Below are 15,195 nucleotides of genomic sequence, written 5' to 3'. Positions count from 1 at the left end.
TTCACATGAGTTCACCTCCCAGGTGGGGGGAAAGAAGGCATCTTGCTTGTTCCTCCAGCTGCTCAGTGTTCACTCTGGCCACTGTTGTTTGTTGAGCCACCGTTCACTCTATCAATCTGTTGTCAATGGCCCTGCGCCATCACCTTCTGCTGCCACCTGCCACTGTGACCTCTGCGAGTTGGTCTCTTGAGGTTCCACCCAGCTCTCAGTGATTTCAGTTGAGCTCTCAGTGGGGGAACCTCACTGCTAGTGCAGTCTGGGCCATCTCTTCCACAGAAACACTGTCCCCACAGCAGGTCTACGCCCTTAGACCTGATTAGCAGTGATTTCAGCTGCAGTGGTCACTTAACAAAAGACTATTTATGGAGCCTATTCAGCTCTGTCTTTAAAGAGTGGAGAGGGGCAGGTCAAATAGTACTTGTGACTCAGGCAGACCATCAAGCAAAACACCTGTCCCCACCCTCTCTCTTGATGCCCTCAATCAGCACAGGCTAAGTACAGTTCTACTGCTCTTTACTCATACAATAAGAATAACAAAATTTCATTACCCCCCCTCCGCATTCAAGTGATTTGTAACAGAACCCCAGCCAAAATCTATCACTTGGGCAACACAGCTCTGTTTGCTGGATACCTAGGTAGATTAGGTGTGAATGTAAATACAATCTGGTCCTGAAGCTTTCCCCACCCCAACCCCCTAGCTCATCATTAGCTGTCAGGGAGAGCTCATTTAGACTTTGCTTACAAATCATAATTTGAAATTATTAGGTTGGCCAACATCACCAAAATGAATGTACTCACATGGTCATAAAAAACAACAGCTGTATAAGGAAGCTAGTCTATGTTCATACTTTTCAAATCTATTATACTTTTTTAGATATACGCATATACCGCATACGCTTTTAAAGTGTGTATTAATGTTTCAAGTTCAATTCAAATTTCCAAACGATCACTAAATTGGCAACACTGCATGTAACTAGTTCATAAAACTGGGGGGCGGGGGGGGGCGCATGTTGGGGAAATTCAGCGGGGGTATAGGGAAATCCCTGCCACCAGATGCTTTTGAACAGACCCCAAAATCTTTTTATTTACTTATTATCATGATGATTATTATGTTTGGATTTATTTTCTCTGGAGTCTGGACCTTGACTAGACCTTGACCAAGAAATTTGAACCTTGACAAAAAATAACTGACTACCCCTGCTTTAATCAGTCTTGTGGCTCTTCTCTGAACCCTCTCTCCAATTTATCAATTATGGACATCAGAACTGGTCACACTATTCCAGCACAGGTCACATCAGTGCCAAATACAGAGGTAAATAAACCTCTCTGCTCCTCCTCAAGGTTCCCTTCTATGCAGTTAAGGATTGCATTAGCCCCTTTGGCCACAACATAGCACAGCTGATTATTCACCATGACCCCCCATCTTTTTCAGTTGTACCCTCTTGCTTCCCAGGATAGAGTCCCCATCCTGTAAGCATGGCCTCCATGCTTTGTTCCTAGAGGTATACATATAGCCAGATTAAAATGCTTTACTTTGCTTGCACCCAGCTTACCAAGTGATCCAGATCCCCTTGAATCAGTGACCTGTCCTGTTTGTTATTTACCACTCCCCCAATTTTTATGTCATCTGGCATCCTGTGTCCAACATTAGGAAGTACCAGATGCTTAAAGGATGGTACAAAACCCCTGTTACTATGGAATATGATACCCATCAACATTTTTCTACCCTCCTACCCCCCGGTTGGTTTTCATGTGAGTTTACATCCTTTCTAAATGTTTATCCTGTCTACCGTAACTGTGGATGTTCTCATTAGTCATATAAAACTCTCCCAGTTTTATTTTACTATTAACTATATACTCTCTTATTTTACTATTAACAATGCTAGTCTCAATGCCTTGGTTATCCACGTCTACAACTGTCTGTGCCTTTTCCTGTGCTGTGGATGGAATGACTTCCTAACTCTGGTCCAACAAGCCACTACACTCACTTCAGTCAAATCTCTCAAGTCCTACTTCTTCTACGAGGCCTACAAAAAGTGAGGCAGAAACAACGATTACATATAGAACTCAAATGAACCACAAAGCTATGCACATACCTACTAGGTAATCATTAGTAACCCTCACTTCTCCCTTACCCCATTCCCTCCCTGTTTGCTACTCCTATCCCATGCACTGTGCCATGTCTAAAATGAGCCTGGAAAGCCTTCAAAACAGAGTCTATGTTATGTAAAGCATTTAATCCATTTCTGGGAGCTGTAATATTAATGATGGAAGCAACTCTCTTGAAGATGCAGGAGGTGAGGAGATGAGTGCAGGCATACAGGAATGGTGAAAAGCAGAGGATAGTGCAACAACAAAAATGTAAATATCAAAATGCACATAAAAGGGCCACAGGGAAAATGTTAAGGAAGTGTGAAAAGGAATAGGCAAGAAAATACCAGAAGTATTGCCAACTACACAGAAGTTGCTATCACAAAGGCTTATACTTGATGGCTGGCGGAAATAACAAATCTTGCCAGCATAAATCTAATCTAAAGGAAGAACAAAGTAAATGGGAAGAAAGAACATGAATCAATTGCATCTAAAGAGGCAGAATAGATGTTTACCAAAGCTAATGGAAAATGAAAGAAAAAATCACTTTAAAAAGAATGAGACTACTAAGAAACTACTCTAAACATTAAAGAAGAATTGGAACGGGAGTCTGAAAAGCAGAATTCTAGCCTCTTTGTGAAGATTCATACAAGGGGTCAAAAGATCCATGAGGTTCTAAAGGCAGCTAAAGCAAAGGCTGCTTGTCTTGAAGTAATCAGAGGTTACAGAGGAAAAGGAAATATGGCTGGAGGTCAAAATCTAATCTGAGGCCTTTACTACATGGTGATCTAGCATTAGTAATAGAGAACTTGTCCATGTTTCACAACCTGCACATTTTATAGTATATTCATTTATAGATTTAATAAAACAAAGTGGAATAGAAAGCATTAAATATGTATAGGCTTGGAAGGATTAGACTTTTATCAGTAAATGTCAGTAAACATCACTTTCACTGTGCACAAAAAACTCACAAAAATAGTTCCATTGATATAAATCAAAATTTACATATATGCAGTAAGAAAGTAAGAAAAAGTAGAAAATATAAAGTAAGAAAAATGCTGCTTGAGAACTTATTAGAGTCAAAATTCAGTGATTTCGATTTTTGAATTAAGCTTGTTACAAATGGACTAGTGAATGAATAGTAAAACAGATCTGATTTGTTGATGTAAGGATATTTACTTCGCATATTTTGACAATTTGTGTTTTAACACTTTATAAAGCTTTAACTTTTGAATCTCAATGTCTATTGTGATTAGATAATTGTCACCCCCACCCATAATTTCCTGCAACTCTGAAGATTTAAATAGATAAAAATTTAGAAGCATGTTTAAAAATAAACATCAATATTATCTGTCCAAATTATTACCAAAAAATAAAAATGCCAAGCTTAAATATGTACAATGGGGTGCTGGTCTTAGGTGTTATGGTAATACAAATAATGAATAATACAGTGATGTGCGATTTTGCTTTGAAAAGTGATCAAATAAAACATGATTTACACAACAGATCTACTATTTGTGTAATCACAGTCCTATTCTCCCCCCCCCCCGCCCACTTTTTGCTACTGTTAACACTACAGAGCTAAAACAGGTAAAAAAGTGAGTGATTCGATTCCCACTTGTGTAGTCTGAATGGAATTATTAACTCTATTCGAGTCACAATACCAAATTCAGTCGCTCAGCCTGCAACGGAATTGTACATGTGCATAAGAGCAGAACAGGTGTAACTGAAGGTAAATTGAAGACAGTAATATTATGCAGTTATAATTGGGGACAGAATTTCATCTACAGACTACCTGTTAGAATGCATGAGAAATAAAGAGCCCAACTTGACTTTTAGGATGCATCCATGCTGCTAGCAGATAGATTTTTTTTTTATTTGTAAAATCAGCACATTTCATTTGGAATCACTGATACAATAACAAAACACGGAACCATATCATGTTGCAAAGGAGAATCACATTTTAATGTTATAAATGGAATCTTAACTGTTGCATTTTCCTTTTTAAATGTTAACAGCAGATGCTTACCGTTGCTTTGATTATTATTGTTTGTAATGCAATAGCCCAGGGGATTGGGGCTTCATGGTTGTAGACGCTGTAAAACCAGGTAGTAAAATGACGGTTCCTGCCCTAAAGACCTTGGTCTTGGTTTATGACAATGCATAGCAGGTGGATAAAGGAGGTAAACATTAGTAACAACATGATTTTACAAAGATTAGCTCTATGCACGATTTAAAATTATTTCTGAAGGGTTAATACCTGTTATGATAGCTGGCGCCTGAGCAGTACTCAGAGCTAAGGCTGCCAAGTCTTTCCATTCTAAGTCCCTGTTTTTCCTTATTCATAGCTTTCTAATACCTTCACCTTCCGAGACAAACGTGTCCAGGCCTGGTTTCTGTACAGGGGTGAATTTTTAAAATAGACTGGTGTTGGAACGAGCTATGTAAAAACCCAAGGAAAGTGTGAGTGAGGAAAGGGAGCAAAGAGGGAATTTCTTTTCCATTCATAAAAAAAGCCTGTATTTTAAAAACAGCTCTAGCTCCTCTGTGTTTTGGGACAGGAAGTGGAAATTCGGGGCAAAGAAGCTCTAGGGAGTGAGGAACGCTAAGTGTTGTGAGTCTGCTTTGACTTGGCACACACAGAAAAAGGGGGACCACTGCAGTGGGCTTGTGCTGACTGGGGCAGGCCCTGCACTAGCAGACCTTGCAGCGACTGGATCCCAGCAACCACCCCACACAGAGCTCACCCCACCATGGGGTCCAGAAGATGCCACGTCGTGCTGCCCATACAAATCCCAGCCCCTTCTGCCCCCGAGTCCTCCAGCATCCCCCTGCCCCCTGCATCCCTCCCGCCCCCTGAGCATCCCCAGATCCTCCCAGCCCCTCCCGCCCCCGAGTCCTCCAGCATCCCCCTGCCCCCTGCATCCCTCCCGCCCCTTGAGGATCCCCAGATCCTCCCAGCCCCTCCCGCCCCCGAGTCCTCCAGCATCCCCCTGCCCCCCTCCCGCCCCCTGAGCATCCCCAGATCCTCCCAGCCCCTCCCGCCCCCGAGCCCTCCAGCATCCCCCTGCCCCCTGCATCCCCAGATCCTCCCAGCCCCTCCCGTCCCCTGCATCCCTCCCGCCCCCTGAGCATCCCCAGATCCTCCCAGCCCCTCCCGTCCCCCAGCCCCCTGCATCCCTCCCGCCCCCTGAGGATCCCCAGATCCTCCCAGCCCCCAACAGCCCCAACGAACCCTCAGCCCCCAGTCCCCTCCACCGCCAAACAGCTCCCCCACGCGGCCCAATCAGGGCTCGCGAAGAGGGGAAACGAGTCTCGCTCCGTGCGCGCTGACGTAAGCGCGCCGATCGGGGGGCGGGGCGCGGGGCTCCAGGGGCGGGGCCGGTTCGGAGGGGCGGGGCCTGCGCGGGGCCTGTCGAGCGCGGCGCTGGCTGCCTGTAGTAGCCGCCAGTGTCCTGTCCCGTCCCGGGTCCGGCGCCGCCCGCCTCGCAGCCGGAACAAAGAAGGGTCCGGCCATGGTGGGGATCCCGGGAGCCTTCCAGTGTAAGAGCCGCCTTCCCGCGCAGGGCCGGGGCCGGGGCCGGGGCCGCCATCCTCCCTGCCAGCGTCCCCCGACCCCCTCCGGCTCCCGCCGCCCCGGCCCCCTCTCCCGCCTCGCGGTCGTGTCCCGCCGCCCTGTCCCCATCACCCCTGTCCCCTCTGCCACCGCTACCCCCTCGCTCCTATCCCTGCCCCCGGGTCCCGGTCCCTGCCCCCCTCACCCATCCCCTCGCCATATCCTGGCCCCGATCCCTGCCCCCCTCACCCATCCCCTCGCCATATCCTGGCCCCGATCCCTGCCCCCCTCACCCATCCCCTCGCCATATCCTGGCCCCGATCCCTGCCCCCCTCACCCATCCCCTCGCCATATCCTGGCCCCGATCCCTGCCCCCCTCACCCATCCCCTCGGCATTTCCTGGCCCCGATCCCTGCCCCCCTCACCCATCCCCTCGCTATTTCCTGGCCCCGATCGCTGAGCCCCCCTCACCCATCCCCTCGCTATTTCCTGGCCCCGATCCCTGCCCCCCTCACCCATCCCCTCGGCATTTCCTGGCCCCGATCCCTGCCCCCCTCACCCATCCCCTCGCCATATCCTGGCCCCGATCCCTGCCCCCCTCACCCATCCCCTCGCCATATCCTGGCCCCGATCCCTGCCCCCCTCACCCATCCCCTCGGCATTTCCTGGCCCCGATCCCTGCCCCCCTCACCCATCCCCTCGCTATTTCCTGGCCCCGATCGCTGAGCCCCCCTCACCCATCCCCTCGCCATATCCTGGCCCCGATCCCTGCCCCCCTCACCCATCCCCTCGCCATATCCTGGCCCCGATCCCTGCCCCCCTCACCCATCCCCTCGCTATTTCCTGGCCCCGATCCCTGCCCCCCTCACCCATCCCCTCGCCATATCCTGGCCCCGATTCCTGCCCTCCTCACCCATTCCCTCGCCATATCCTGGCCCCGATCCCTGCCCTCCTCACCCATCCCCTCGCCATATCCTAGCCCCGATCCCTGCCCTCTTCACCCATCCCCTCGCCATATCCTGGCCCCGATCCCTGCCCCCCTCACCCATCCCCTCGCCATTTCCTGGTCCCGATCCCTGCCCCCCTCACCCATCCCCTCACCATATCCTGGCCCCGATTCCTGCCCTCCTCACCCATTCCCTCGCCATATCCTGGCCCCGATCCCTGCCCTCCTCACCCATCCCCTCGCCATATCCTGGTCCCGATCCCTGCCCCCCTCACCCATCCCCTCACCATATCCTGGCCCCGATTCCTGCCCTCCTCACCCATTCCCTCGCCATATCCTGGCCCCGATTCCTGCCCTCCTCACCCATTCCCTCGCCATATCCTGGCCCCGATCCCTGCCCCCCTCACCCATCCCCTCGCCATATCCTGGCCCCGATTCCTGCCCTCCTCACCCATTCCCTCGCCATATCCTGGCCCCGATCCCTGCCCTCCTCACCCATCCCCTCGCCATATCCTAGCCCCGATCCCTGCCCTCTTCACCCATCCCCTCGCCATATCCTGGCCCCGATCCCTGCCCCCCTCACCCATCCCCTCGCCATTTCCTGGTCCCGATCCCTGCCCCCCTCACCCATCCCCTCACCATATCCTGACCCCGATCGCTGAGCCCCTCACCCATCCCCTCGCCATTTCCTGGCCCCGATCCCTGCCCCCCTCACCCATCCCCTCGCCATATCCTGACCCCGATCGCTGAGCCCCTCACCCATCCCCTCGCCATTTCCTGGCCCCGATCCCTGCCCCCCTCACCGATCCCCTCGCCATATCCTGGCCCCGATCCCTGACCTCCCTCACCCATCCCTGTGCCATATCCTGCCCCCAGGGCTCTGATCCCTGAGCCCCTCACCCATCCCCCGCCCTGCCCCTAGTTCCCCGATCCCTGCCCCCATGCCCCTGATCCCTGAGTCCCTCACCCATCCCCTAGCCATACCCTGGCCCCGATCGCTGAGCCCCCCTCACCCATGCCCAAGCCATATCCTGCTCCCAGGGTCCCGATCCCTGAGCCCTGAGCCCCTCGCCCATGCCATATCCTGCCCCCAGGGCTCTGATCCCTGAGCCCCTCACCCATCCCCCGCCCTGCCCCCATGTCCCCGATCCCTGAGCCCCTCACCCATCCCCTAGCCATGTCCTGTCCCCAGGGTCTCGAGCCCCTCACAACATTTCCCCATTCCTGATCTCTCTGAACCCATATCCCGGATCCTTGTGCCCTCACCCCACCTATTTCTTTTCATGCTCCACCTCCCTTCCCCTGATCCCTCACCCGCATCCCCATTCCGTGTTCCATCCCCACCACCTTCCCTGTGCTCCTCACCAGCATTCCCCTTCCCTCTGGGTTCCCATCTCCTGCCTGTCCCCTATTCCCCTCATCACTTCTGATCCCCATCCCCCTGTCTTGCCTACCCCGGGCCCACTTCTTGCCCCTGCCCCTTCCACTGGGATCTGGAGCAGTGAATTGATGTTTAAGAACTATCTAGTAAATGCCTGCCCTCTCTCTACCTCGGGGGTTTCTAGGGAATGAGCTGCTGTTGGTGCAGAGCTTTAAGGGCTGCTTCCAATGTACAGTTCTCCATGGTGGGAAGGGCGATCTAGATTCTTTCTCTCCTTGGGCTGGTTTAGTGTCAGCCCCCCTGGGTTGCCCTTGATAACCACACTGGCTGGGTAGCTGGTGCTTGCTTTGACGAGAAGGAACGGCAGCTGAAAATGAGTGTGTAAATTAATGTTACTCCTGACTGCATTCACAGTTTGTTTATTTTTGTAGGGAGATGGGGAAGGAAGTGCATTTGCTGCAGGGCTGCCTGCTTCAACAGGGTCTGGGAGATTGTGTTATGGGAGTAGATATTGGTCTCAAGCTTGAGCAGGCCGGGCAGCCCAAGATGTGATGGATGTGGGGTGGGGGACACACCGTTACTCTGGAGTCAATGTACCTTAGGATCAGGTGTGATCAAGGTGTATTGGAAACTGGGTGGTGGCAGCTGTGAATGCTTTTGCTAAGCATCTCTGCCACTTCCCCTCCAGATGTCCAAACCCACTTTCTCCCTCACCCTGGCCAGTGTTCTTCTGTTCTGTCATTGATCTCATCTAACTTCTATTTGTGCATCAAATCTCTTCAAAAATATCGAATTCTATTGCCCTTATTGCAGGTTAAATCTGTGGAAAACTTGAAAGCCCCAAAGTTTTAATTTTTTTCCTTCAAAGGGTATTTTAAAAAAACAACACCAAAAACTTCAAATAGTGTGTTCAGCTTTGTGGAAACTTTAAAAGAAATTGCTTCTTGGCTCAGACTAACATGAAAAATGTTCATCTCCAAAGCAGCATTTTTGAGAGAGATCTGAGGGAGCGAGTGCGGGTTTGGAATGGGCCTCTTTTTGTTGTGGTGGTTGCAATCGATGACGGTTAGTCTGGCCTGGAGAAAGGAAGTCTGCAGCTCAGATATCCCAGGATTTTTGGGGCCAGTTCTTGCTCCCATTGAAGTCAATGGCAAGATTTCTGTTTACTTCAGTGAGAGCAGGACTGGGCCCATAGGGTAAAATTCACCTCTGGGCAGCGAGGAGCAAGTGCAAGGGTTTAATTGTTATATAGGCTGTGTGCTGGCATTTTGCACTGGAGTATATTTTACCCCTTGTGAGACAATGATTATTTCGAATGTTGTTAAGATAACATGCTAATCATTCTGGGTTCAGTCTAACTATTGGGCAGGTGCAGGAGACCATTACATGCCTGTGGAGTTATTGACTTAAGTGAGGCTCTTTTGTAGACATGTGGGTTCACCCAGAAGGAATTGGGTGCAGGATTGGGCCCGTTCATCTTAAAAAGCTTGATTCTCCCTACTAGCCTTTGGCATTTACAAAAGCGTGTTCTTAATTTTGAGCAAAACCTTTTCAGTTCTTTTTGAAGGGAAATGTTTTATGGATACCTGAGGATTGTACAATTTTTGTCTGGGAAATTGTTTTCATAACAAATGTAAGTTTGTCTGCAATTCAAGTAGATCTGTTACTCCAAGAAATTGTGCAATGTCATATTAACTTCATTTAAAAAATAATATGACTAAACAAGTGTCCGTGTGTGAATGAAGCTGTCAAATGCTTAGGGCTGTCTAGACTAGAAAAGTACCACTATAATTATGTTGGTTGGGAGGGTGATTTTTTTGACCATTATACCAGTATAGTTAAGCTGATATAGCTTTACTGGAATAACTCCCCACGTGGACACCCTTATTCCAGAATAAGAGTGTCTACGTGTGGGGTGCCATATATTAGTGTAGCTTATTCCACTTCTGAACCAAAATAAGCTATACTGATATAAACACTTTTACACTGGTATAACTCTGTCCATACTAGTACTGTTGTACTGCTTTAACTATACTGGTATAGGTAAAGTGGCAAAACTTTCTAGTGTATGCAAGCCCCTTATGAAGTACTTCCCATTTTCAAAACTCAGTGAGTATTAACTAATCCTTTACAACCCTCTTGTGAATTACTTGGGGCGGGGAGGGATAGCTCAGTGGTTTGAGTATTGGCCTGCTAAACCCAGGGTTGTGAGTTTAGTCCTTGAGGGGCCATGTAGGCATCTGGGGCAAATATAAGGGACAGTACTTGGTCCTGCTGTGAAGGCAGGGGACTGGACTCAATGACCTTTCAAGGTCCCTTCCAGTTCTATGAGATAGGTATATCCCCATATTAAATCCTTTCCTTTTCACAGATGGGGAAATAGAGGCAAAGGTTGTCATCAGTGCCTGGCTGCCGAGGAAGTCAGTATCAGAGTAGTGTCCTGTACTGAGATCACTAGACTGCACCTATCTCTACTAGCCCACTCATCTTCATTCCACTGCATGAGTTTAGAGGGAAGGTTAAAACCTGAAACTACTTGATCTTAAGCTGTTCAGGGTGTTTGCTTTAACTCTGTATTAAATGATATTTTACACTGAAAAGTGGTAATTGTCCCCACAAAGCAACATTTTTGACCTATAACAACTTGGTTTTGTTCTATAGTTTGTAAATACTCCATGACAAAGTATTCTCTGTTGTAGAGCACAAATGTGTTTCAAGTCTCTCTGGGCTGAGGCAACCGTATATCTGTGTAAAATGAATTGAACAGAAAGAATAGAACTGGATTGCAGATCAAACTGGAAGGTCAGAATGTAGGAGTCTTTGTTTTGCTTTCTGACAGTAATGGTTCTTCACTGCAAAATCCTAGTAAACCTACTAACTGTCATGTTTACATGTGTCCTTCCTATCAGACAAACAGCCAGATGAATTAGAAACAGAATTGTGTGCATGTATGTGTATAACGGAACACTCCAGTGTTGCTATATAGCAGCCTACAGAGTGCTCCATTGGGGATAAGAAGGTGATTAACTTGAGCTCCGTTTTAACTAGCTTTACCGAAACAGGAAGTCTCCTTCTAGGAAGAGTTGCAGTCCTTTTCTTTGAAAGCTGTAAAGTTGGCAGGGCTGCAGGGAAGTACATTACTGCTGCCAGGGAGTGGATAGATGGTTAGTGTGTGTATATAGCATGGTTAGTGTGTGTATATAGCAGTAATAGCTATATTCTTCTGTTCATTCTTCTCATCTTTTCTTATGTGTGCAGCACTTTGTTAATTTATGGATAAACTTGTGTGTTCAGAATTGATTTCAAGCAACAGTGGGCTGAGTTGTACAATGCAGGAAGAGAGAGAGATCACATTGTGATGCCTTTGTGTAACTGTGGAATAGGATGGGTGTTCGCTAAGATCAGTTAAACTGTATCCTGAGTGTGTCTGTGTTGACAAGTTGAGTTCAATGAAGCAAGGCAACCAGTGAAAGTGCATCCTGAAGTTCAAAGAAAATGAGAGAGCATTTTAAATTGAAATGTGCTGGCTTGAAAGGGAATCTGTCTAAAGACAGATGCCAGCAGTAATGTAGAAACAGCCAGAAAAGCTACATGCCTGGTTACTGAAGAAATTACCAAATGAAGGAAACTACAGATGATGGATAAATCCTTGTGGGGTGGTGGAAAAATGTACTGGGATGTGGTGGGAGTGAGGATATTATGCAATCAACCCAGTTAAAAATATTTTTGTGTCAAACCCTGCATACTCAAAACACCATATTGCCCAGGTGGCTGCCGAGAGAAGTAAACTCTAGTAGAGTTATTATATTATAATAACATGAGTTAGATCATGTAATTACATGTCTCACATTCGCAGGCTATGAAAGAGTGTTCTTCAGCTTGGATGTGTCTTGCAAAAATAACTTGCAAAAAGTCCCATGGTGACCTGTTTGTGGCGCAGAATGACTTTGCAATCAGTGGTGCAGGCATTGACAAGAATGCATATTAGTGCAGGACCAAGCACGAGGTGAAAAGACAATCTCTTAATACCCTACTCAGAAAAGCCATTCAAGGGGGGAGGAGGGATGGTCCTGTGGTTAATGCACTAGAGTGGGACTCTGGAGACCATGTTCAACTCCTGCCTCTGCTACAAATTTTCTGTGTGACCTTGGTAAGTCACTTAGACTTGGATCCTCAAAGGTATATAGACACCTAATGCCCATTGAAATCAGGTTTTGATTCAGCAAAGCATTGAAGCATATATGTAACTTCAAGCCTGAGAGTAGCCATGTTGAAGTCAATGGGTGCATGCTTAAATGCTTGACTAGATCAGGCCCTTTTGGGTAGTCTAGGCGACACTGCAATCAGGAGATCAAAGCTAGTTCTAGTAACAAGAGCAGTAAAGTTGCAGCAGCACAACCAGTGGTAGCATGGCCAGCAGCCATTCAAGTTTGTACCCAGTATCCTGGGCAGGGTTGTACTCAGGAGGTTAGCCCATGCTGCTGTCGCTGCTACACTGCTGTTGTTACTAGAACTAGCAATGATATTCTACATCAGGGGTCGGCAACCTGTCAGAAGTGGTGTGCCGAGTCTTTATTTATTCACTTTAATTTAAGGTTTCGCGCGCCAGTCATACATTTTAACGTTTTTTAGAGGGTCTCTCTCCATAAGTCTATAGATTATATAACTAAACTATTGTCGTATGTAAAGTAAACAAGGTTTTCAAAATGTTTAAGAAGCCTCATTTACAATTAAATTAAAATGCTGATCTTACGCCGCCGGCCCCCTCAGCCCGTTGCCGGCCTGGGGTTCCATTCACCTAGGCTGGCAGCGGGCTGAGCGGAGCCTGCGGCCGGGACCCCGGCTGGCAAGGGGCAGGCAGCCAGAACCCCAGACTGGCAGCAGGCTGAGTGGGGCCTGCTGCCGGGACCCCAGACTGGCAGAGGGCTGAGAGGTTCAGCCCACTGCCAGTCTGGGGTTCCATCCGCCGGGTCCCAGCTGCCGGCCCCGCTTAGCCCGCTGCTGGTCTGGGATCCCGGCCCTGCCCACATAGAGTGGGTACCTACCTTCTCCCTGGTTCTAGCCCATTCTCTTCCTCTCTCTCTGCACTGAGCTGAGAGTGGGAGTGCACTGAGCACAGGGCTGGGGGTGAAGGAGCAGGCTGGGGGTTGGGGTGTAGGGTCTGGCCAGGAGCTAGAATGAGGGAAGAGGCTCAGGGTTGGGGCAGGAGTTTGGATGTGGAGTGCTTACCTGGGCAGCTACCATTTGGTGCGAGGGGTGCAGGTGGGAATGTGGGGGTGGGGGTGGTGCAGGAGCTCCCATTTGGTGCGAGGGGTGGGGGTGGGAATGTGGGGAGTGCAAGAGTCCGGGCATGGGGTGTGGGGGGGCTGGGTATGTGTGGGGGGTGCTGGAGTCAGGGCTGGGGTCGGGGGGTGCTGGAGTCAGGGCAGGAGGCTGGGTTTGTGTGAGGGGGTGCAGGGTTCAGGGCAGAGGGCTGGGTGTGTGTGTGGGGGGGGTGCAGGGGTCAGGGCAGAGGGCTGGGGGTGTGAGCTAGGGTCATGGGGGTGCTCCCAGCCCCGTGCCCAGAGCGGCTCACGGCAGGGGGCTGGAGGGGATATGGGATATGTCCTGATTCCACCCCCCATCCCCAAGGCCCTGTCCCCACCTCTTCTCCGCCTCCTCCCTGGAGCAGCGAGCACCCTGCGGCTCTGCTTCTTTCCCTCCCTCGCAAGGGCCATCAGCTGATGGGCGGCAGGGAGGGAGAAGAAGAGGGGCAGGACCCCAGCACTCTGGGGGAAGAGGCGGGGGAGGGGGAACTTGCGTGCCCTGCAGCACAGCTGGCAGAACCAAGCTTCTTCACCCTGCCCCCGTGGGCGGGGGGTGGTGTCCCGGCCGCCGGCCCTGCTCAGCGTGCTGCCGGCCTGGCAGGCAGCAGCGTGCCATTAAAAAATCGGCTTGCATGCCGTCTTTGGCACATGTGCCATAGGTTGCCGATCCCTGTTCTAGACGATCAAACCTAACTCAGCTATGTCTACGCAAGCTGCAGTTAAATCCCTGGACTGCTGTTTGGACATACCCTTTGCCTCTTTGTGCCTTGATTCCTCATCCCTAAAATAGGCAGAGAAATGCTCCCCTACATCTCAGGGGTTCTGTTAGGATAAAAGTACCAATGTTTGTGAGGTGCTCAGATATTATGATGATGGAGGCCATGTAAGTAGATAAAGAGCAGGCAAAAAAATGGTGTGAGTGCCAGTTATTGTTAACCATATGGGCAGCAGCTGAACACTAAGGAGCTTGAGGCCAACATTTACTGCACAGTGAAGCGTAGTGTCTGTCCGAGGACATGTTTACATTTTGTCTTTGATATTTAGAAGAAGCAAGTCAGCAGGAGTGGGCATATAATGTCAGTAATGCCAAATATATACATTGACTTGGTTATTTGGCTAATGTTTTCATTACATTAATGAACAAATTTACTGGCTGCATTGATAAAGTACTGTGGAGGAATCCTTAAATGTTCTCTATGAAGCTGATGGCTCAGAATAGAAGTGGGAATGCAGGTGACCATGGGTGTTTGAAATTGGGAATATTCCAGATTACTTTAAAATAGATACTAGCATACCTCACTTGCATATATCTCTTTCTGGTATGATAATGGGGACAGCTCTGATGCACAAAAATTAAAACTGATCTTTTAGGGACTTGACTTGGCTTTTATCCTGGGGTAAATTCAATGGCTTTAGTAGAGTTACTCTTCCTTTACACCAGAGTAGGTAAGATCAGAAGTGGGCCCTGAATCTTTTGAACTGGCTGAACAAGAGAAGCTTTTTCTTGAATATGGTGTGCGACTTTTCCGAGCACTGGATGGAAAACAGCACGTACGTGAGGTAGAACTCATGAATCGATTTGCCTCAGAGCAATGTTGAAATGAAAAGTCACCGAACTTGAGACCATTATTAAGAATTTCATCATAAATTAACAGTCTCACAACTGGCTCAATTTTTACACTGTGCCTCTAATTTTTTTTTTTTTTTTAAAAAAAGGCCTGCTCTGCTTTCACTTCTATTGGTGTAAATCAGGAATGAGTCCATCTGTGGCGTTAGCATGGCATAAAACTGATGTAAGTGAGAAGGGAATCAGGCACCACAAGTCCTCTGGTACGGGAAGTTATGGATTCAGTGCCTCAGCCCAGATAATTGATTCACCTGAAACTCTTCCAGGCAGTTCGAAACTATTTTTCCA

At 48.9% G+C, this 15,195-nt stretch overlaps 1 protein-coding gene across 2 annotated transcripts in view; it reads left to right on the top strand.

The window, feature by feature from the left end:
• The first annotated feature begins 5,476 nt into the window (after positions 1–5,476).
• Positions 5,477–15,195, top strand: part of CBFA2T2 (CBFA2/RUNX1 partner transcriptional co-repressor 2) — a 98,035-nt gene continuing 88,316 nt past the window's right edge. For both annotated transcript variants that reach the window (XM_048819883.2, XM_048819882.2), the window contains exon 1: positions 5,477–5,634. In XM_048819883.2, the coding sequence (XP_048675840.1) occupies positions 5,607–5,634 (28 nt within the window). In that variant the 5' untranslated portion in view covers positions 5,477–5,606. The remainder of the gene's footprint in view (positions 5,635–15,195) is intronic.

Source organism: Caretta caretta, chromosome 13 (assembly GCF_965140235.1).
Source record: "Caretta caretta isolate rCarCar2 chromosome 13, rCarCar1.hap1, whole genome shotgun sequence".
NCBI classification, from domain to species: domain Eukaryota; kingdom Metazoa; phylum Chordata; order Testudines; family Cheloniidae; genus Caretta; species Caretta caretta.
Note: the sequence above shows the minus strand (reverse complement) of the source record. Positions and strands in the feature narration are given on the sequence as shown.